The sequence below is a fragment of the Symphalangus syndactylus genome, chromosome 20 (assembly GCF_028878055.3).
Source record: "Symphalangus syndactylus isolate Jambi chromosome 20, NHGRI_mSymSyn1-v2.1_pri, whole genome shotgun sequence".
NCBI classification, from domain to species: domain Eukaryota; kingdom Metazoa; phylum Chordata; class Mammalia; order Primates; family Hylobatidae; genus Symphalangus; species Symphalangus syndactylus.
This window is the reverse complement of record NC_072442.2, coordinates 59,963,077-59,984,782: the sequence shown is the minus strand read 5'-3', so window position 1 is coordinate 59,984,782 and position 21,706 is coordinate 59,963,077. Positions and strand designations below refer to the sequence as shown.

At 45.7% G+C, this 21,706-nt stretch overlaps 1 protein-coding gene across 1 annotated transcript; it reads right to left on the bottom strand.

The window, feature by feature from the left end:
* Window positions 1-4,751: 4,751 nt before the first annotated feature.
* KRBA2 (KRAB-A domain containing 2) lies at window positions 4,752-21,698 on the bottom strand (the record flags this gene model as incomplete). The annotated part of the gene is made up of 3 exons (XM_055256458.2): window positions 4,752-16,715; window positions 17,950-18,135; window positions 21,572-21,698. Coding segments are annotated over 3 exons (1,566 nt in total), but the record flags the coding sequence as incomplete, so codon positions are not given.
* Window positions 21,699-21,706: the final 8 nt, after the last annotated feature.

Genomic DNA, 21,706 nt, shown 5'->3' with positions numbered 1-21,706 from the left:
CACTTGAACCTGGGAGGTGGAGTTTGCAGTGAGCCGAGATCGCGCCATTGCACTCCAGCCTGGGCAACAAGAGCAAAACTCCATCTGAAAACAAAACAAAACAAAAAAAATTAGCTGGGCATGGTGGCGGGTGCTTGTAATTTCAGCTACTCGGGAGGCTGAGGCACAAGAATCACTTGAACCCAGGAGGTGGAGGTTGCAGTGAACTGATACTGTACTACTGCACTCCAGCCTGGGCAACAGAGCAAGCCTCTGTCTCAAAAAAAAAAAAAAAAAAAAAAAGGTGTTTTTGGAGATGGTGGGGGGGATCTCATCATGTTGCCCAGGCTGGTCTCGAACTCCCAGCATCAAGAGATCCTCCTGCCTCAGCCTCCCCAAGCACTGGGATTACAGGCATGAACCACTGTACCCAGCCTAAATTTTATTTTAATTGAATGTCTTGGTGCATTTGTGCTCTATAACAAAGTACCTGAGATTGGATAATTTATAAAAAACAGAAATTTATTTTTCATAGTTCTAGAATCCGGGAACTTTAAGATCAGGTCACCAGCAGACTCAGTGTCTAGTGAGGGCTTGCTCTCTGTTTCCAAGATGGTGCCTTCTCGTTGTGTTTTCACATGGCGGAAGAGACGGAAGGGCCAAGCAAGTCTCTGAAGCCTTATTTTAAAAAATTAGGGCCAGGCTGGGGGCTCACGCCTGTAATCCCAGCACTTTGGGAGGCTGAGGCAGGCAGATCACCTGATGTCAGGAGTTCGAGACCAGCCTGGCCAACATGGGAAACCCCGTCTCTACTCCAACCCAGGCTGGAGTGCAATGGCACGATCTTGACTCACCGCAACCTCCGCCCCCTGGGTTCAAGTGATTCTCCTGCCTCAGCCTCCTGAGTAGCTGGGATTACAGGCATGGGCCACCACACCCAGCTAATTTTGTGTTTTTAGTAGAGACAGGGTTTCTCCATGTTGGTCAGGCTGGTCTCGAACTCCTGACCTCAAGTGATCTGCCCGCCTTGGCCTCCCAAAGTGCTGGGATTACAGGCAGGAGCCACCGCGCCCAGCCTAGGATTGGGTATTCTTTCTTCCTTACCTATTTGGTGTATTGTGTCAGCTTAGCTAAACTGCAACTATTTTCCAGAAGTCTCTTTCCTGCAGTGTTTTTTCAGGTTAGCCTGAGCCACAGAGACATTTTGTAGGACATTTGGAAGTGGATGTGGAGCATTTAATTACTAGTGTTAATTCCCTCTGCCACAGTAAGGACATTCAAGGTGGTGGCTGATCTGTCACCCTGGGTGCTGGAATGAGGAGACATGGAGAGGAACCCACAGCAGATACTTGATGGATAGGTGGTGCTATGGACTAAACCGTTTCTCCCTGAAATTCATGTGTTGAAGCCTTTACTCCCAATGTGGCTGTATTTGGAGATAGGGCTTTTTAGGAGGTAATTAGGGTTAAATCACGTCATAAGGGTGGGAGCCCTATCCGAAAGGATTAGTGGTTCTTTATAAGAGACACCAGAGCTGTTTCTTTCTCTCTGCAAACATGCACTGAAGAAAGGCCGTGTGAGGACATAGCTAGATGGCAGCTGTCTTTGAGCTAGGAAGGAAGCCCTCCCCAGAAACGGAATCAGCCAGAACCTGGATCTTGAAGAATTGTGAGAAAAATAATTCTGTTATTTAAGGCGCCCAGTCTACGGACTTTTGCAATGGCAGCCTGAGCAGACCAAGACACACGGTGTGAGTGAGAATTTAACCTGGTTGTTGTAAGCATCTAGGATTTTAGGGTTGTTTATTACCTTAGCATAACTGAGACTGTGCTGATGGACACAGCTTCTTTGGCTAAAGGGAGGATAAACATAGATAGAAACTAGAATTGTTCAGCTTTACAAAGACAACTCCCAATCTGCGGACCTTAATTTGAATTACAATCAGACAGCAAGGCTTGAAGAGGCTGGTAATATTCCATCAGAGAGAACAATAAATGTATGAAGTCTGAATAATGAAGGAAACATTTACAAATAAACTTGACAGAAGAAGAAGGGAGGCAGGGTGGTGGCTCACGCCTGGAAGCCCAGCACTTTGGGAATCCAAGACAGGCAGATTGGTTGAGCCAAGGAATTCGAGATCAGCCTGGGAAACATGGCGAAACCCCGACTCTACAAAAAATACAAAAATTAGCCAGGCATGGTTGCACAGGCCTGTAGTCCCACCTACAAGGGAGACTGAGGTGGGAGGAGCGCCTGAGCCCAGGAGGTCAAAGCTGCAGTGAGCCGAAATCGCACCACTGCACTCCAGCCTGGGTGTCAGAGTAAGACCCTGTCTGAAAACAAACAAACAAAAAAAGAAAAAGAATGTAAAGATTTTAAGATACAGCACAGTTATGCTTTTGATGATCATGTCTTCCTTCCTCAATATAGATTAGAATTTATAGTAGTTCCCTCACTATCTGGTAGTTCCTTATTATCAGTAGTTCTCTCATTATCAAGAAATCCAAGATCAAGGTATCTGGTGGTTTTGCTTCGCTTTCCATGGTGTCAGTTACCCGTGGTCAACTAGGGTCCAAAATTATGAAGCATGGCCAGGCGCAGTGGCTCACGCCTATAATCCTAGCACTTTGGGAGGCCCAGGTGGGTGGATCACTTGAGGTCAGGAGTTCAAGATCAGCCTGGCCAACATGGTGAAACCCCGTTTCTACTAAAAATACAAAAATTAGCTGGGTGTGGTGGCTTGTGCCTGTAGTCCCAGCTACTCAGGAGGCTGAGGCAGGAGAATCACTTGAACTGGGGAGGCGGAGGTTGCAGTGAGCCGAGATCGCACCACTGCACTCCAGCCTGGCGACAGAGCAAGACTCTGTCTCACAAAAAAACAAAAAAACAAAAACAAACAACACTCTTAGGTTTTATTAGTTTCCTAAAGTGACCAAGTGCTAAGCATATTGATTTTGATTTTCACAGCACTGGAGTAAGTACACTTTTATCTTGAAAACAGCTTTTTTTTTTTCTTTTAAAAATCTCTATTGTTAGTTCAATAGTTTGTAGTCTCTGGCTCTAGCCAAGATTAGCCAGCCAGCTCTGAAACAGAGAAACAGAAATAGGGTAAATAAAAACCAAGTGTTGGGCTGAGCCCAGCCATGGGGGAGGCTGAGGCAGGAGGATTGCTTGTGGCCAGTAGTTCAAGATCAGCCTGGACAACACAGTGAGACACTCAAGTGTCTCAAGAGTATGAAAAGACAAAGCACTCACTGGGACAAAATATTTGCAAAAGCCATATCTGATAAAAGACTGTATTCCACAGCAGGCAAAGAATTCTTAAAACTCAACTAACCAATTAAAAAATGTGCAAAATATTTAAAAATATGCCAAAGATCTTCAGACATCTCACCAAAGATGATATACATATGGCAGATAAGCATATGAAAAGGTGTTCAACATCATATGTTCTCAAGGGAATTGCAAATTAAAACAATGAGATACTGCTGCACTTATTAGAATAGTTAAAATCCAAAATACTGACAACACCAAAAGCAAGTGATGATGTGGAATAACAGGAACCCTCATTCATTGTTGGTGGGAAGGCAAAATGGCCAGCGACATTGGAAGACAGTTTGGCAATTCTTTTTTTTTCTGGGACAGTGTCTCCCTCTGTTGCCCAGGCTGGAGTGCAGTGGCGCAGTCTTGGCTCACTGCAGTATCCATCTCCCGCGTTCAAGTAATTCTCCCACCTCGGCCACCGGGTAGCTGGGATTACAAGGGTGTGCCACCATGCCCGGCTAATTTTTTTTTGTGCATTTTTAGTAGTGACGGGGTTTCACCACGTTGACCTGGCTGGTCTTGAACTTCTGACCTCGGCCTCCCAAAGCGTTGGGATAACAGGCATGAGCCACCGTGCCCGGCCTGGTTTGGCAATTTCTTAAAAAACTAAACATACTTTTTTTTTTTTTTTTTTGAGACGGAGTCTCGCTCTGTCGCCCAGGCTGGAGTGCAGTGGCGCGATCTCGGCTCACTGTAAGCTCCACCTCCCAGGTTCATGCCATTCTCCTGTCTCAGCCCCCAGAGTAGCTGGGACTACAGGCACCTACTTTCATGCGCGTCCATGTGAGAGACCACCAAACAGGCTTTGTGTGAGCAATAAAGCTGTTTATTTCACCTGGGTGCAGGTGGGCTGAGTCCAAAAAGAGAGTCAGCAAAGGGTGGTGGATTATCATTAGTTCTTAAAGGTTTTGGGATAGGCAGTGAAGTTAAGAGCAATGTTTTGCGGGCAGGGGTGGATCTCACAAAGTACCTTCTCAAGGGTGGGGAGAATTACAAAGAATCTTCTTAAGGGTGGGGGAGATTACAAAGTACATTGATCAGTTAGGGTGGGGCAGAAACAAATCACAATGGTGGAATGTCATCAGTTAAGGCTATTTTTACTTCTTTTGTGGATCTTCAGTTACTTCGGGCCATCTGGATGTATACATGCAAGTCACAGGATGTGATGGCTTGGCTTAGGCTCAGAGGCCTGACACCCACCACCACACCCGGCTAATTTTTTTGTATATTTAGTAGAGACAGGGTTTCACTGTGTTAGCCAGAATGGTCTCCATCTCCTGACCTCGTGATCCACCTGCCTCGGCCTCCCAAAGTGCTGGGATTGCAGGCGTGAGCCGCTGTGCCCGGCCAAAACTAAACATACTCTTAAAATGCAATCTTGTGATTGTTCTGCTCCTATTTACTCAAATGAACCAAAATCTGATGCCCACACAAAAACCACACACAAATCTTTATAGCAGCTTTATTCATAATTGCCAAAAATTAGGAGCAAGCAAGATATCCTTCAGTAGGTGAATGCATAAACTGTGTTATATCCATACAATGGAATATTACTTAGTGCAAAAAAGAAACGAACTATTCAAGCCACAAAAGACGTGGAGGAACCTTAAATTCACATTGTGAAGTATAAGAAGGCAGTCTGAAAAAGGAACATATTATATCATTCCAACTATATAACATTTTGGAAAAGGCAAAACTAGACAGTAAAAAGATCAGTGGTTTCCAGGAGTTTGGGGAGTAGGAAGGGAGGGATGAATAGCTAGCTAAAGTACAGGGGATTTTTAGGGTAGTGCAACTATTCTGTATAATACTTTAATGGTAGCTACATGTAATTTTACATTTATCAAAACCCATAGAATGAGCCAGGCATGGTGGCACATGCTGTAGTCCCAGTTACTTGGCAGGCTGAGGTGGAAGGATCGCTTTGGCTCAGGAGCTTGAGGCTGAAGTGGACCACGACTGCGCCACTGCACTCCAGCCTGGGCAATAGAGTGAGACCCTGTCTCTAAACAAACAAACAAACAAACACAATAGAATGCATAGCACAAAGAGTGAACCCTAATGTAAACTACAGACTTGCAGAGGCAGGAGAATCGCCTGAACCCGGGAGGTGGAGGTTGCAGTGAGCCGAAATCGCACCATTCCACTCCAGCCTGGGCAACAAGAGCGACACTCCGTCTCAAAAATAAAAATAAAATAAAAATAAAGTCCATTATTAAACAATAAAAAAGCACCCCAAAAACCAAGGGCCAAGAAAGAGGGAATATTATTTTTCTTTTCTTTTCTTTTTTTTTTTTTTATGGAGACAGAGTCTCGCTGTGTTGCCCAGGCTGGAGTACAGTGGTGCAATCTTTGCAACCTCTGCCTCCCAGGTTGAAGTGATTCTCGTGCCTCAGCCTCCTGAGTAGCTGGGGTTATAGATACCCGCCACCTCGCCTGGCTAATTTTTGTATTTTTAGTAGAGACAGGGTTTCACCATGTTGGCCAGGCTGGTCTCGAACTCCTGACCTCAAGTGATCCACTCGCCTTGGCCTCCCAAAGTGCTGGGATTACAGGCATGAGCCACCGCACCTGGCCTAATTTTCTATAATGGAGAAAACACAAGGCTTATGATTTTCTGCTTCCACAAAGCATTTGGCAGAAATAGGCCAGGAATCCCGATTTTGTAGCCAGGGGAAAGGAAGAATTGTTCTCAGTAGGGGACCACTCTCTAGGGTGAATCCTGGTCAGTGCGATAGAAACTGTCCTTGGTATTTCTGAGAATTCTGGTTCCATGCCTGGTTAGCTGAGAAACTTGTCAGACACCATATTCTAGTGAGTGCCTGGAAGATACCTGTGAACAGAAGAGGAAACGACACAAGGCCTGGGGGCTTTCAGGCAGCTTTTGGGATCTGCTACATAAAATGCCAGGACTTGAAGACAAGTGACTCTCACTCACATGAATACTGCCTTCGCAGGCCAAAGAGCAAACTGCCAAGTTACTGCCCTGTATTTCCATGTTCAAAGCTGTCTCTCCTCTTTGGTGGGACCTTGTCAATTCTTCTATCTTTTTTTGGATGTAATTGTAGACTTAAAGAAAAGTTGCAAGAATAGTACAAAGAATTCCCACTCTTCACCCAGATTCCCCAAATGTCAACATTTTACAGCATTTTTTTTTTTTTTTTTGAGACGGAGTCTTGCTCTGTCACCAGGCTGGATGGAGTGCAGTGGCATGATCTTGGCTCACCGCAACCTCCGCCTCCTGGGTTCAAGCAATTCTCCTGCCTCAGCCTCCTGAGTAGCTGGGATTACAGGCACGTGCCACCATGCCCAGCTAATTTTTGTATTTTTAGTAGAGACAGGGTTTCACCATGTTGGTTAGGCTGGTCTCAAACTTCTGACCTCATGATCTGCCCACCTTGGCCTCCCAAAGTGCTGGGATTACAGGCGTGAGCCACCGCACCCAGCTGCATTTGTTTTGTATCTCTCTGTCCCTCCCTTCTCTCTCTCTCTACACACACACACACACACACACACACACACACACACACTCATTTTCCTGTACTATTTGATAAGTCGCCGACATAATGCTCTTTATCTCAAGATATTTCAACATCTATTTCCTAAAAACAAGGACATTCTCTTACATAACCACAGTACAATCCTCAAGATCAGGAAATTAACTTTGATACAATATTATACTCTTCAGACAATATTCACATTTTACCAACTGTCCCAGTGATGCTCATTGTAATAAAAGAATATCCTGGATCATGCATCGCATTTGGTTCCCACGTCTCTAGCCTACTTTAACTGGAATAGCTCCTCAGTCTTTCTTTGTCTTTCTCAACATTGCCATTTTTTAAAGAGTACAGGGCAATTATTTTGCTGAATGCCCCTCAATCTGGGTTTGTCTCTTGTCTCTTCATAATTAGATTCAAGTAGCGCATCTGTGGTAGAATGACACAGAAATGTTCTCAGTGCATCCTATCAGGGCAGCAGTAGTTGTACATGTACTGGGGAGGTTAACTTTGATCACTGGGTTAAGGTGGTGTCTGCCAGGTCTCTGAGTGAGGATCCTGCTGATTATACTTCCCCTGCAAGAAGTCCTCTAATACAAAGTAGGCAGGATGGAGAATGTTCAGCAGTGATCTGCAAATGGTCCTTCGAAACTTAGCTTGTGTGACTTCTCACTGAGCACTCCTTTACAGACTTACAAGTCTTTCCTCTGTGCCCATTTTTCTGCATTTAGCAGTCTCTTTCTTTGTTGGTACCACCAAAGGCCAGCCTGATCTCTGGTACATACTTAGTGCTTATAAATGTCCAATGAATGAGTAAAACTGACAGGCTAGGGAAGGGGGTAGGTAAGGAGAGCTGGTCAAGGAAAAGCCCAGAATGACAGTGGATTTCAGAGAGGCTCTCTTCCTGATACAGAGGGCCCCTGCACCTACAGATGAAGAAGGGTGGCAGTTTCAGGTGTCTGGACTGGTTCTCTGCACCCCATTCCGGGCAGAAAGGCGGGGTTTCAGGACTGGGAGGCAGCTGTGTTATTACAGGTGACCTGGGTTCTGTGTTGAGCAAGATCCTAATGGTCTCTACATTTAAGGCAGCCATTTCCAGCATTCTGGCCATTGCACAGGAGAAAGAGAGGCAAAAACAGAGGGGATGTCATTCAAAGAACAGTACACTAAATTGTGGGGGTAGAGTGGGGAGGAGGAAGGAGGCAAACATCTGGCCACTGAATGACTCACCAAAATTAGGAGTGAGCCATCTGTGTGAAACCCAGAGGAAAGGCTCGCAACCACTCGTCTGCTACGTACTCACCCTGTCATGTCGCGGGAAATGCATAAAAGTGAAAAGAACTCCTACGCCAAAGTTCCAGGTGTGGAAAAGTTATTCTGAGCAAGCAGCTAGTCAACAGAAAGGATGAAGCAATTCAAATTAAATAGAACAATAAGATTTAACAAATTGAGACATGGGGAAGCAAAAAGCAAAATATCAGGACCAAATTTTAAATGGAAAAGGGAAACTCTAACTAGATCCAAACCAAAATGATAATAATAGTGATAATAATAATAACAACTAAGAAAAGTAAACATAAGAAAAATATGATTCTAAAAGGCCAAGTCTCATATTAAAACGGAAAGGCAATTTGCTCAGGAAGCTCACATTTCCTGCCTTCTTTGTTTGCTTGGAAAACACAGTGGAGTCGACCATCTGGGGTAATTAATTCTAGGGTAAAAATGTCAGAACCTGGGTAAACAAAGATTAGCACCATGATAAAAATAAGGAAGAACCAGGAACTAAAAAAGAAACCAAATTCAGTAAGTTCAAAGGGATAGAATTCTGAAGAAAATTCTGAAGATTCCAGGGACAAGCTTGTTTTGCCATCAGTCAACTTTTTGAATGAGAGTCCTGGGATAATTCTTGCTCTTTTATATTTCAAAGTATCTCAGGTTTCAAATCAATTTCTATAAAGCTTCCACAAAACAAACGGAAGGAAGAACTGTAAATCACAAACTAAAAAAAACAAAACAAAACAAAAAACCTTTCCCCCTTACAATTCAACAACCCAAAGTCACCAAATTGAAGAATAGTAAAGTAATTACAGAGGTAATGGGCTCATGCAGTCATTGAACCTAACCTTGGCAAACCATACTTCAATGGTCTGTTGTACTAACGTCCAGAAAGCATGCAAAATAATTTGGAAGCAAGAATGTAAGTCTGAGCTTCTCGGTTGCCTCCCCTGCTGCCCTTCCTTCTCAGTGCTAATGACATTCCAGTGCTTACTCTCAAAAAAACCATTGGTAATAGGGATCTCAGAAGTATTTGTTCCTTCTACCCCTAGAGCTGCAGACAAGCAGATTCTATTCCACAATATAAGGCCAAAGCTAGTTCTGAAAAAGTGGGTAAATAGAGAACATTCACAAAAGCATCCATCTCTAAGTCTCCCATCTTCTCTCCATCTCGGAAGTGGGGACACGTGCCCTGGCAGGAAGCTCAGGCTGGGGTTCTAGAAGAGGTAGGAAGTACAAAGGTACAAGAGCACAGTCTTCACACTACACAGAGCAGAACTGGAAGAGAACTTTAAAACGAGTTGGTTCAACTGTCTCTCACCTTAGATGAGGAAGCCAAGTTCTGGAAAGAATAAGTGACTCTGGCAGTGCCTAGAGTAGCCGACGGCCTGAGTTTCTTCCTGCCACCCTACACAAAACAAGTGCAACCAGGAAATTCATGTGCCTAGACCTGATGCCTTAATTCCAAAGCTGCAAAGGTAGTTGGGACCATATGATAGTCCAACTTGGATGCCAGGTTTAAGTTGTTATCCTGTGATTAATGGGGAACTACTGCAGATTTTTTTTTTTTCCCCTGAAGTGCTGTGGTGCAATCATAGCTCACCGCAGCCTTGACCTCCTGGGCTCAAGAGATCCTTCTACCTCAGCCACCCAAGTAGCTGGGCCTACAGTGTGAGCCACCAAACCTGACTAATACCATGCCTATGTTGCCCAGGCTGGTATCAAACCCTATGGCTCAAGCAATCCTCCTGCCTCAGCCTCCCAAAGTGCTTGGATTACAGGCATGAGCCACTGTGCCTGGCCCAATGGAGATTCTTGAGCAGGGGAGATGGTTATAAGCACTGACCTTGGACTTGACACTTAGGTTTGAACCCTGGGCTAGTTATTACTTTCTGAGCTTTCTTTCTTTCTAAGACAGGAAAATTAAGTCCTTAATACACCTATTTAAACTTATTTCTTCAGCTTCAACTGACTTTGTAGGGCTGTATGAATTTAAGGCCGGGCGCGGTGGCTCACGCCTGTAATCCCAGCACTTTGGGAGGCTGAGGTGGGTGGATCACGAGGTCAGGGGATTAAGACTGACTGTCCTGGCTAACACGGTGAAACTCTGTCTCTACTAAAAATACAAAATAGCCAGGCGTGGTGGCGGGTGCCTATAGTCCCAGCTACTTGAGAGGCTGAGGCTGGAGAATGGCGTGAACCCGGGAGTCGGAGCTGGCAGTGAGCCGAGATCACGCCACTGCACTCCAGCCTGGGCAACAGAGCAAGATTCCGTCTCAAAAAAAAAAAAAAAAAAAAGAAAATGAATTTAAAGCTCAATACTAATACTGTAGGTAAGTCAGTATTCAGTAGTGTTAACTAGTATTCCAAGCAGAGCTTTACTTCTGGAAGATTCACTAGGTGGGTTGTCTCCAATCAACCAAGGTAACAAGGGCCTGTCCTGGGGGAATGGAGAGATGGTAACAGATTTAAGACATTTCAGAGTTAGCCTATCAGTTATGTATTGTTGCATAACAAACCACCTCTAAACTCGGTGGCTTGAAACAACATTCATTTATTTTGCACATGACTCTGCAATTTGGCCAGGGCTTGTCTCTGTTCTGTACAGTATTGAATGGATGATGAACTGGGGGCTGGGGAGTCTCCTTTTAAGATGGCTCACTCACATGGTTGGTAGGTTGGTTCTGTCTGTTGGCTAAGAGCTCAGCCAGGGCTGAGGGCCCAGGGCTTTGGCTCCTCTTGATGTGGGCCTCTCATTAAATGTTTAATGTTTAGGGGGTCAGACTTCATTTTTGTCAAATGGACAGCCTATTGATCCAGCACCATTAACTGAATAATACAACCCTTCCCACTGATTGCAATGCCACTTCTATCATATCATTCCTAGAGATACACAGGTCTGTTGCTGGCCTTTTTGTTTTTTTGGAAACAGGGTCTCTGTCACCCAGGCTGCAGTGCAGTGGTAACGATCATGGCTCACTTGAACTTTGGCCTCCCAGGTTCAAGTGATCCTCCCACTTCAGCCTCCCAAGTAGCTGGGATTACAGGTGCATGGCACCACGCCCCACACTTGCCTTTCTTCAGCAGTGGGCCACAGAAATCCATATGCATGTGAGTGGCTGAGGGTGGCCACCTGGAGAGTGCCACATGCACTGCGTCTCATTTGCTGCCGTGCAGAAATTGTGGAACCACTGTGGCCACATATGCCGAGTTCTCAAGAGGTGCTAGACATCCAGATTTTTATATGAACTCTCCAGTGTTTAAAGTGTTGGCAATTAATTAAAAAAAAAATTTAAAAGGCCGGGCACCATGGCTCACGTCTGTAATCTCAGCACTTTGGGAGGCCAAGGTGGGTGGATCACCTGAAGTCAGGAGTTTGAGACCAACCTGGCCAAAATGGCAAAACCCCGTCTCTACTGAAAATGCAAAAATTAGCCAGGTGTGGTGGCGGGTGCCTGTAATCTCAGCTACTCAGGAGGCTGAGGCAGAAGAATCACTGGAATCCGGGAGGTGGAGGTTGTAGTGAGCCGAGATTACGCCATTGCACTCCAGCCTAGGCGACAAGAACGAAACTCTGTTTAAAAAAAAAAAAAAATTAAAAACATTATGTGGCCAAAATATATTTGCAAGCTGAGACTAGCCTGTGGCACACCGGTTAGTGACCTCTATTCCAGATGCCCAAATAATGCAGGCGAGACTGGGTCCAGTAATCCACCTCTAACTCTTTCCCACTGCCAACATTAAGATGCAAAAGAGGAAGAGTGATGTGGCAGCTCCTGGAAACCCAGGCATCTCTGGGAAAGCAAGCAGTGTTATGGCTCATGTGTCACCTTTTACCCACAGGAGTTGATGCTGTGGTTCCCGGTATGCCAAGTAACTAGGAGGGAGGAGGTCAGCACTGGGGAGGGGGAAGGTCCAACATCCTCAAAGTTGGACCTCCCAGACCTGTTAGGCGGAGTTACAAAGAAAGACAATGGGTTGGAAGGAGGATGGAAAGTGAGGTGCTGGCCAAGAACATAGCAAGATTTTGGTCCCCCAAAACAAGCTGGAGAGTGATGTCACTTCCTATGTAATAATAATGCAGCTTCTGTGGAAACCTTCCAACTTAACACTGCAGAATCTGAAAAGAAATGGCAATGAGCAGAGGTCTCCCACTGTCACATGGAGGACAGGGTCTGCAAAGATGAGTCACACTGTAGAACTTCACTATCCACAGAGAAAGCCCCTTCACATGCAGAATCTCGCTGGTCTCTCAGGACAATCCTGTGAAGTAGGCAGCACCAGTGGTGTTACTGCCCCTTACAGAAGAGGGAACTGGCATTAGTGATGATCAGAATGGGTCTTAGATGGCTCTGGGATGTGCAGGAAGGACACTTGTATAAAGAATAAAAGACTGGCCAGGCACAGTGGCTCACGCCTGTAATCCTAGCACTTTGGGAGACCGAGACAGGCGGATCATGAGGTCAGGCGTTCGAGACCAGCCTGGCCAACATAGTGAAACCCCGTCTCTACTAAAAATACAAAAAATTAGCCGGGCATGGTTGGCGGGCGCCTGTAATCCCAGCTACTTGGGAGGCTGAGGCAGGAGAATCGTTTTAACCTGGAAGGTGGAGGTTGCAGTGAGCCAAGATCGTGCCACTGCACTCCAGCCCGGGTGACAGTGCGAGACTCCCATCTCAAAATAATAATAATAATAAAATAAAAGACTGCAGGCCCTTTCTCCTTCCCCGTGCCCATTTCTGTAGAATCATTTATTCATTAAATTCACTGAACACCTTCCATGGACTGGGCACTCTTAGGCGTTGGGAACGTAGGAGTACACAGGTCCTGGGCACTGTCTTCCCCTGTGGCTGGGTCAGTCATCCTTACTCTGAATCATGACCCAGACTGGCCTTGCCCTGCTCCTCTCTAGGTAGAGCAGTGATCTCAGGCCAACTCTTGCATTTTGTTCCAGAAACCTTGATTATTTCCCTGACTATTGGTCACTTCCCGAAATGCACTGAACTATGCCAGGAATAGGATATGTTTTTAAGTGCTTGAGACACAGACAAGTGCAGACGCATACCCAAATTCCAACCATACCTTACTTCTGACCTAATTTTAATACATGTTTCATGCAGTTACACAATTATCTGTGCATAATGCTCTGAGAAAAGGGATGACACATACAGTTTCTCCTGAAGCGGGAAACAGAGCGCAGTTGGTAAGGTGGCCAGTCTCTAGGGCATCTTAGATGAACCTCTTTTCTTCCTATTACTTTTCCTTCATCTACTTTTTTTCTGAGATATAGCCTTGCTCTGTCGCCCAGGCTGTGGAGTGCGGTGGTGAGATCTCGGCTCACTGCAACCTCTGCCTCCTAGGTTCAAGGGATCTTCCCATCTCAGGCTCCTGAGTAGCCAGGATTACAGGTGCATGCCACTGTGCCCGGCTAATATTTTGTATTTTTGTAGAGACGGGGTTTCACCATGTTGGCCAGGCGGGTCTCAAACTCCTGACCTCAAGTGATCGGCCACCTAAGCCTCCAAAGTGCTGGGATTACAGGCATGAGCCACCGTGCCCAGCCTTCCTTCATCTACTTATTTTCCTGTGATGCCTCCATGTTTTAAGGTATGTGTCTGAGGGGCAGGAATATGTATTAGATTTATCTAGGGCAGTCCCACCAGCTTTACATTCTTGAGACCTCATCCATCAGTTCTTGTTTTGCAGACATATTCTTCTATTGACTATAATGAGAACTGTGTCTCTTAAACATGTAAGTCCGGCTGCACGTGGTGGCTCACACCTGTAATCCCAGCACTTTGGGAGGCAGAGGCAGGTGGATCACGAGGTCAGGAGATCGGGACCATCCTGGCTAACATGGTGAAACCCTGTCTCTACTAAAAATACAAAAATTAGCTGGGTTCATGGGGGTGCCTGCCTGTAGTCCCAGCTACTCGGGAGGCTGAGGCAGGAGAATCGCTTGAACCTGGGAGACGGAGGCTGCAGTGAGCCCAGATCATGCCACTGCACTCCAGCCTGGGCAACAGAGCAAGACTCTGTCTCACAAAAAAAAAAAAAAAAAAAAAAAATTAGCTGGGTGTGGCAGTGCACACCTGTAGTCCCAGCTACTGGGGAGGCTGAGGCAGGAGAATTGCTTGAACCAGGGAGGCGGAGGCTGCAGTGAGCCCAGATTGTGCCACTGCACTCCAGCCTGGGCGACAGAGCAAGACCCCGTCTCAAAAAAAAAAAAGTCCTGGTTGGGTGTGGTGGCGTGCGCCTGTAATCCTAGCACTTTCGGAGGCCAGTCCCTTGGGCCCAGGAGTTTGAGACCAGCCTGGGCAATATAAGGAACCCTGTCTCTAAAAAAATAAAATAAATTAAAAAAAAAAAGAGAAGTCCAAGTTTAGGTCCTTAGTACCTGTGAATGTCACCTTACTTGGAAAGAGTATTCGCTGATCTAATTAAGGTAAGGATCTCGAGATGAGATCTTCCTCATTAGAGTGGGCCCTAAATCCAGTGACATGGATTTGGTGTCCAATAATGTCTTTACAAGAGACAGGAAAGAATACACACAAGGTATTCTTGTGTATCTCAGGTCAAGTTGTACGTGGTAGTCCTTGCTCAATAAGGGAAAAGTTCGGGTCTGTGTATTTATTCTTAGGGCTGCCATAAAAAATTATGGCCTTCTCAGGGGAGAAGGCCACATGAAGATAGAAGCATAGACTGGACTTACGCTGTCACAAGCCAAGGAATGCCAAGGATTGCCAATGGACACTAGAGAAAGGAGAAAGGCATGGAATGGATTCTACCCCAGAGCCTCCAGAAAGAACCTACCTTACTAACACTTTAATTTCAGACTTTGGACCTCCAGACTGTGAGACTCAATTTCTGTTAAGTCACCCAGGTTGTGATAATTTTTTTTTTTTTTTTTTGAGACAGAATCTTGCTTTGTTACCCAGGCTGGAGTGCAGTGGCATGGTCTCGGCTCACTGTAACCTCTGCCTCCTGGGTTCAGGTGATTCTCCTGCCTCAGCCTCCCAGTTAGTTGGGATTACAGGCACACGGCTCCAAGCCTAGCTAATTTCTGTATTTTCAGTAGAGACAGGGTTTCATCATGTTGGCCAGGCCAGTCTTGAACTCCTGACCTCAAGTGACCCACCCACCTCGGCCTCCCAAAGTGCTGGGATTACAGGCATGAGCCCTGCACCCGGCCAGGTTGGTAACTTTTTATGGCAGCCCTAAGAATAAATACACAGACTCAAACTTTTCCCTTTTTGAGCAAGGACTACCATGTACAACTTGACCTGAGTGCAGCCTTCAATCCTTTCCCCCGGGACCTCTGGCAACAGTTCTCAGATGACTGCTCAGAGAGCCACCTGTGAATGTCCACCCAGCAGCCATCTCTTCACCAGCAGAGGAGACTGGAAGTCCCTTGTGAGGTGCTGGGTTCTGCAGCTTCAGGAGTGGGATCCATGTCATCGTCCATATCAGATCTGTCTGCTCCAATCTCAGCCCTTTCTTCCTGCCTGATCCAAAGGCTATTTTCTAGCTGTTCTTCGGCAGTTTCTAGTTCTTCTTCCGTTTGTAAAGTAGCCACAGTTTCCCGGGGCAAGTTTGAGGAATATAGCCCAAATTTGGCTTTACAACCAAACATTGCCTCAAATGGACTTTGCTGCAAGGAAACGTCGAAAGCCTGATTCCTCACCATCTGCATGAATCGGAGGCCTTTGGCCCAGTGACGTGAGTGGTTACTCTGCATCCAGGTACTTATCATGTTCTTTACATCACGGCTTGCTCCTTCCAGGGAGCCCTGGCTTTGGCCAGGGTGGTACTTACCAGACACAATCTTTAGGTCTGGCCACAACTCATTGAGCTCATGAACAACCTGGTTTGTGAACTCAACACCACTGTCAGAGTCTAACACACTGGGTGTACCAAGAATTGTGAAAATATCTAACAAGACACTGACCACCTCACGGGCCTGTTTGGTTCTTAATGGCCGTAAAATAATAAACTTGGTTAAGTGGTCCTGGTAGTATAAAATGAACTTGAACTCACCATCGGCACTTGACTGCATGTCAAGTATTTCAACTTGGCATGTGGAATCTATGTCCTTAAAAGTCATGGGCTTTGGTGCAAGGCCTCTCTTGGGTACTGGGTTCTTCTGGTGGCACTGTTTACACAGAGTCAGATATAAGACAATAACTTCTTTGGTGACGTTCCCATATTTTCCTTGCAGCTCCTTGAGCATGCGTGTCCGCCCACCATGTCCAATACTAAGATGTGTATCATGAAGAATATCAAACAACTCTTCTTTATGTACATAATACCGTATTCGATCACGTTCTCCATGAGTAGCCTCTATCAGTTTCTCTGTGCCCTGTACAGAGATCACATCATATTTTGCTGCACGGCGATAATCACGTGATGACTTCTTCCCTTTTTCTTTAGCTTCTTTAACTTCCTTTATTGTTTGAAAGTACTTTTCTTTGGAAAATACCTTGCTGTTGTAACTTTTGCTTTCTACTAATTTTGTTACACTCATAAGAAACTTTTCTCTCATGGTACTTATCTCCATTTCCATTTCACTTGCATTTGAAACCCCAGGTGGATCATTTCCAGCTCTCTGAGGCATCATAGAGAACTGTAAGAAGGATCCTAAGAAAGGAAGAAAAGAGAACAAAGTTAAATTCACTGACACTCCCACCTGAAGACTTTCCCTCTAAAGTTCCTCATCAATTCCTTCATCTAATTTTTGAAGATGATTATGTGGAAGAATGATAATAGAATAATAGTTAAAAAGCAACTAGAAAGCCAACTAGCACCATCCAAAACCAGAGCATAGCAACAGAATTTGATATCAGTAAGATCACAAATATATAGAGGTTTTAGACTTCAGGCAAACAGAAAAAACAATGAAGCCATTAGCTTATAGCAAGAAACCTAATCAACTGGTTTTTATTAATTGAATAGGACAGAGGATAAACAGAAACTCCTAAGGCAGTAGGCTAAAATCTTACCCTCAGTACCCTTTAAAATAATATAAATGGGAGAACGTTGCTAAAAGGTACCACATAATAACAGCAAACTCTTAAACTGAAATTTGTACCAGGGATTGCTTCTGAGCCTTCCCATGATCAACAGAAACAATTTCTTGGCCGAGCACAGTGGCTCACGCCTGTAATCCCAGCACTTTGGGAGGCCGAGGTGGGCGGATCACTTGAGGTCAGGAGTTCGAGACCAGCCTGGCCAATGTGGTGAAACCCCATCTCTACTAAAAATACAAAATTTAGCCAGGTGTAGTGGCAGGAGTCTGTAATCCCAGCTACTCGAGAGACTGAGGCAGGGAGAACTGCCTGAACCCGGAAGGCGGAGGTTGCAGTGAGCCGAGATTACACCACTGCACTCCAGCCTGGGCGACAAAGTGAGACTGTTTAAAAAAAAAAAAAAAATTTCTTATGGCTGAAGAGTCCTTATCTTGGGGGAATGGAGAAGAAAGCTATGGGGATATTTTTATTTTATTTATTTATTTATTTTTTTGAGACGGAGTCTCACTCTGTTGCCCAGGCTGGAGTGCAGTGGCGCGATCTCGGCTCACTGCAAGGTCCGCCTCCTGGGTTCACGCCATTCTCCTGCCTCAGCCTCTCCGAGTAGCTGGGACTACAGGCACCCGCCACCACGTCCGGCTAATTTTTTTGTATTTTTAGTAGAGACGGGGTTTCACCGTGGTCTCGATCTCCTGACCTCGTGATCCGCCCGCCGCGGCCTCCCAAAGTGCTGGGATTACAAGCGTGAGCCACTGCGCCTGGCCAGCTGTGGGGATATTTTTAAATGACAGTTTCCCCTTGACAATTGTCCACAAGATTAATAGAGGAAGATTCTGAGTTCTTACCCTGTGGGACCATGTTCTCATAACTGTCCAGCATTGTGTCTCTGTAGCAATCCTTTTGAGAGCCTTCTAAATAATTCCAATCTTTGGTCATATCTTCAAATGCTGTTGCTTCCTGAAACAACACTGGCTGCTGCCACAGGGACCATACAGTCTTGGGGCCTGGGCTATAGAGCAGCTTCAGCAGGACTGGGGAAGAGACAAGAGAGGGCACCAGGAATGAAGGCGTGCAGCATAAAGGACTCTGAAAGTCAGGTGAATAAATGGAAGAAATAAGAAATAGGTCTCCTATCCAACAAGATGAGTACAGCTTCATGGGTGAGAGAAAGGAGTTTTTCCTTCCTGGGAAGTCTGTTGGTCTGGCCAGTTTTGACGCTGCCAGAGCTGTAGCCCATGTATTAATCTTTCCAGAACAAAGCAGAGTCCAAGTGAACTTGGGCGCAGGCTTGATGACTCCTAACGGGTGGCAGGATCTGTTTCCATGGAAATATTATGTCTGTGTACATAGAGATATGTCAGGAGATTATCCTGCAGAAAAGAGTTACCCCAAATGGAGCTTATGTGCCACTGTGATCAGCTAATTCCTTAGGGAGAGAACTTGATCCTCAGTTGTCTAAACTGGGATTCCTTAGTTAGAACAGCCCTAAGACAGGATGGTGATGAGGCCAGGGGAGTTCACATGAGGACTGCAGGAATTCCAGCAAGCTTAGGAAAACAGGATCCCAAGATCCCAGCTGTCAGATGCAGAGCAGAGGGGCAGGGCAGAATCCTGAGAAGCAGAGAAAGATTGAAACTTTTAAAGGCTCTGAGCAAGAGTCTTAGTTAAGCAGGGCCTGCTTCCAGGTCCTGAAGGTCCTCCACTAAAAGGGCTTCAAACTCCCTTCCTCAGCATTGCTGGTTAATCATGAATATTCCTGATTCTGACATTACTGATTGTAAAACCACTGACTTAGTAACAACTTTGAGAGGAAAAACAGTGTGTATTAAATGAATATATTGATAAGACACATCCAAAATTTAAAATGTGAAAAATATGCATTTTCATTCTTTTTCTTTTTTTGTATTTTTTTTATAGAGATGGGGTTTTGCCATGTTGCAAAAAACCCAGGCCGGTCTCGAACTCCTGGACTCAAGTGATCCACCTGCCTCAGCCTCCCAAAGTGCTAGGATTACAGGCCTGAGGCAGTGTGCCTGGCCAAAACTATGCCTTAAAGAAATGAAGAAATTGCACATTTGCAAAATGTTCTTTACTCTAAGCCTATGTTCAAGATGTTCTGCAAACTGACATTTTAAAGGCTCTGAGGCCGGGCACAGTGGCTCACACCTGTAATCTCAGCACTTTGGGAGGCCAAGGCGGGCAAATCACCTGAGGTCAGGAGTTTGAGACTAGCCTGGCCAACATGGTGAAACCCCATCGCTACTAAAAATACAAAAATTAGTCGGGCATGGTGGTGTAGTCCCAGCTACTCAGGAAGCTGAGGCAGGAGAATTGTTTGAACCCAGGAGGCAGAGGTTACAGTAACCCGAGATCACGCCACCACACTCCAGCCTGGGTGACAGAGTGAGAGTCCGTCTCAAAAAAAAAAAAAAAAAAAAGGCTCTGAGAAGTACTGCAGTAAAGAAACCAGCTTCACTTTGTTTCATCGACCAGTACCATTCAATCACTGACATGGGACTTTGTTTCCCAAGGAATATCTACTACCATCTTACTAGTTTTTTTTGTTTGTTTGTTTGTTTGTTTTTACCAGGGTACACCACCACGCCCTGTTTTGCATTTTTAGTAGAGATGAGGTTTTGCCATGTTGGCCAGGCTGGTCCTCGAACTTCTGGCCTCAAGTGATCTGCTCGTTTTGGCCTCCCAAAGTATTGGAATTACAGGCGTGAGCCAGCGCACCCGGCCGGTCCTACTAGTTCTAACAGACTTAAAACCACAAGGTATTCAATGGAATCCAGAAAGAGCACCTTCCAGATTCCTTTCTGAAACCAGCATCTCTCAGAACTTGAATGCTGTGTTGGTTGCTATTTGAGTCCCTTCAGGAGACTGCAAAGGAAGGAAAAGCCTCATCTTCATTCTATAAAATAATGAAGGCAACTGGGCACAGTGGCTCATGCCTGTAATCCTAACACTTTGGGAGGCCAAAGTAAGAGGACTGCTTGAGGCCAGGAGTTCAAGACCAACCTAGTCAACATAGTGAGACCTTGTCTCTAAAAATAAAAAAATAAAGAAAAAAGAGTGAAGGCAACAGGCTAGAAACAATTTATAATCAAAAGATGTAGAATCTCAGTCGTTAGTACGAGATACAGTCCTTACTATACCATGAAATTCTACAGTAGAGTCCAAGGTCCACAATTGTCTAATAGATCCATTTTGGTTGGTCCATCTAGTGATTTTAAAAAATTTGAATGATTCAGCCAGGCGTGGTGGCTCACACCTGTAATCCCAGCACTTTGGGAGGCCGAGGTGGGTGGATCACGAGGTCAGGAGATCGAGACCATCCTGGCTAACGGGGTGAAACCCCGTCTCTACTAAAAATACAAAAAAATTAGCTGGGCGTGGTGGCGAGCGCCTGTAGTCCCAGGAGGCTGAGGCAGAATGACGTGAACCCGGGAGGCGGAGCTTGCAGTGAGCCGAGATCGCGCCACTGCACTCTAGCCTGGGAGACAGAGCCAGACTCCGTCTCAAAAAAAAAAAAAAAAAAAGAATATTTCACCTATATTTACAGATTGGGAGATTTCACATAAAAATCTCGATTTCTGGCTTTTTGTTTTTTTGAGAGAGTTTTGCTCTGTCGCCCAGGCTAGAGTGCAGTGGCGCGATCTCGGCTCACTGCAAGCTCCGCCTCCCGGGTTCACGCCATTCTCCTGCCTCAGCCTCCCAAGTAGCTGGGACTACAGGCACCCGCCACCGCGCCCAGCTAATTTTTTGTATTTTTAGTAGAGACGGGGTTTCACCGTGTTAGCCAGGATAGTCTCGTCTCGATCTCCTGACCCCGTGATCCACCCGCCTCGGCCTCCCAGAGTGCCGGGATTACTGATGTGAGCCACCGTGCCCGGCCTTGATTTCTGGCTTTCTTGAAAAGGCAACGTTCTGGCCGCACTGGCGGCATTGCTACCTGGCAATAGCTGGCTGTGGCATCTTCATTTAGATCAAGCTTGTCCAACCTGTGGCCTGTGGGCCGCATGCAGCCCAGGACGTCGGGACCTACTAACCTATTCATCTTACTTGCCCACTCCTGCAGATTTCTAAGCTTTCAATATCTTTTTTTTTTTTTTTTTTTTTTGAGAGGGTAGGGTCTCACTTTGTCACCCAGGCTGGAGTGCAGTGGCATGATCACGGCTCCCAGGGTCAAGGCATCCTCCTACCGCAGCCTCCCTCGTAGCTGGGACTACAGGCATGCAGCACCAGGCCCGACTAATTTTTTCTCTTTTTTTTTTTTTTTCTGTAGAGACGGGGTCTCATTATGTTGCCCGAGGTTTCAGTATCTTTTCCAAAGCAACATGAAAGAAATGTGACCGTAAATCAATCAGCTTCTTGGTGTGATATGTGCTGACGGCTAAGTGATAAACGAGTTGGTCAGAGAAAACTGGAAATATTTCCAAAGCCATGTTTACTCCCTTCACCCACCTGTGAGTCTTTGCCTTGGCTGTTTCCGACTCGGAATGTCCTTGCATTGATCTTCCCAATCACAGCCAGCTGAAATCAGCCTCCTTCCTGACGTATTCGGTAACTTCAGCTGATTGCCATCTCTCCTTCATCTCA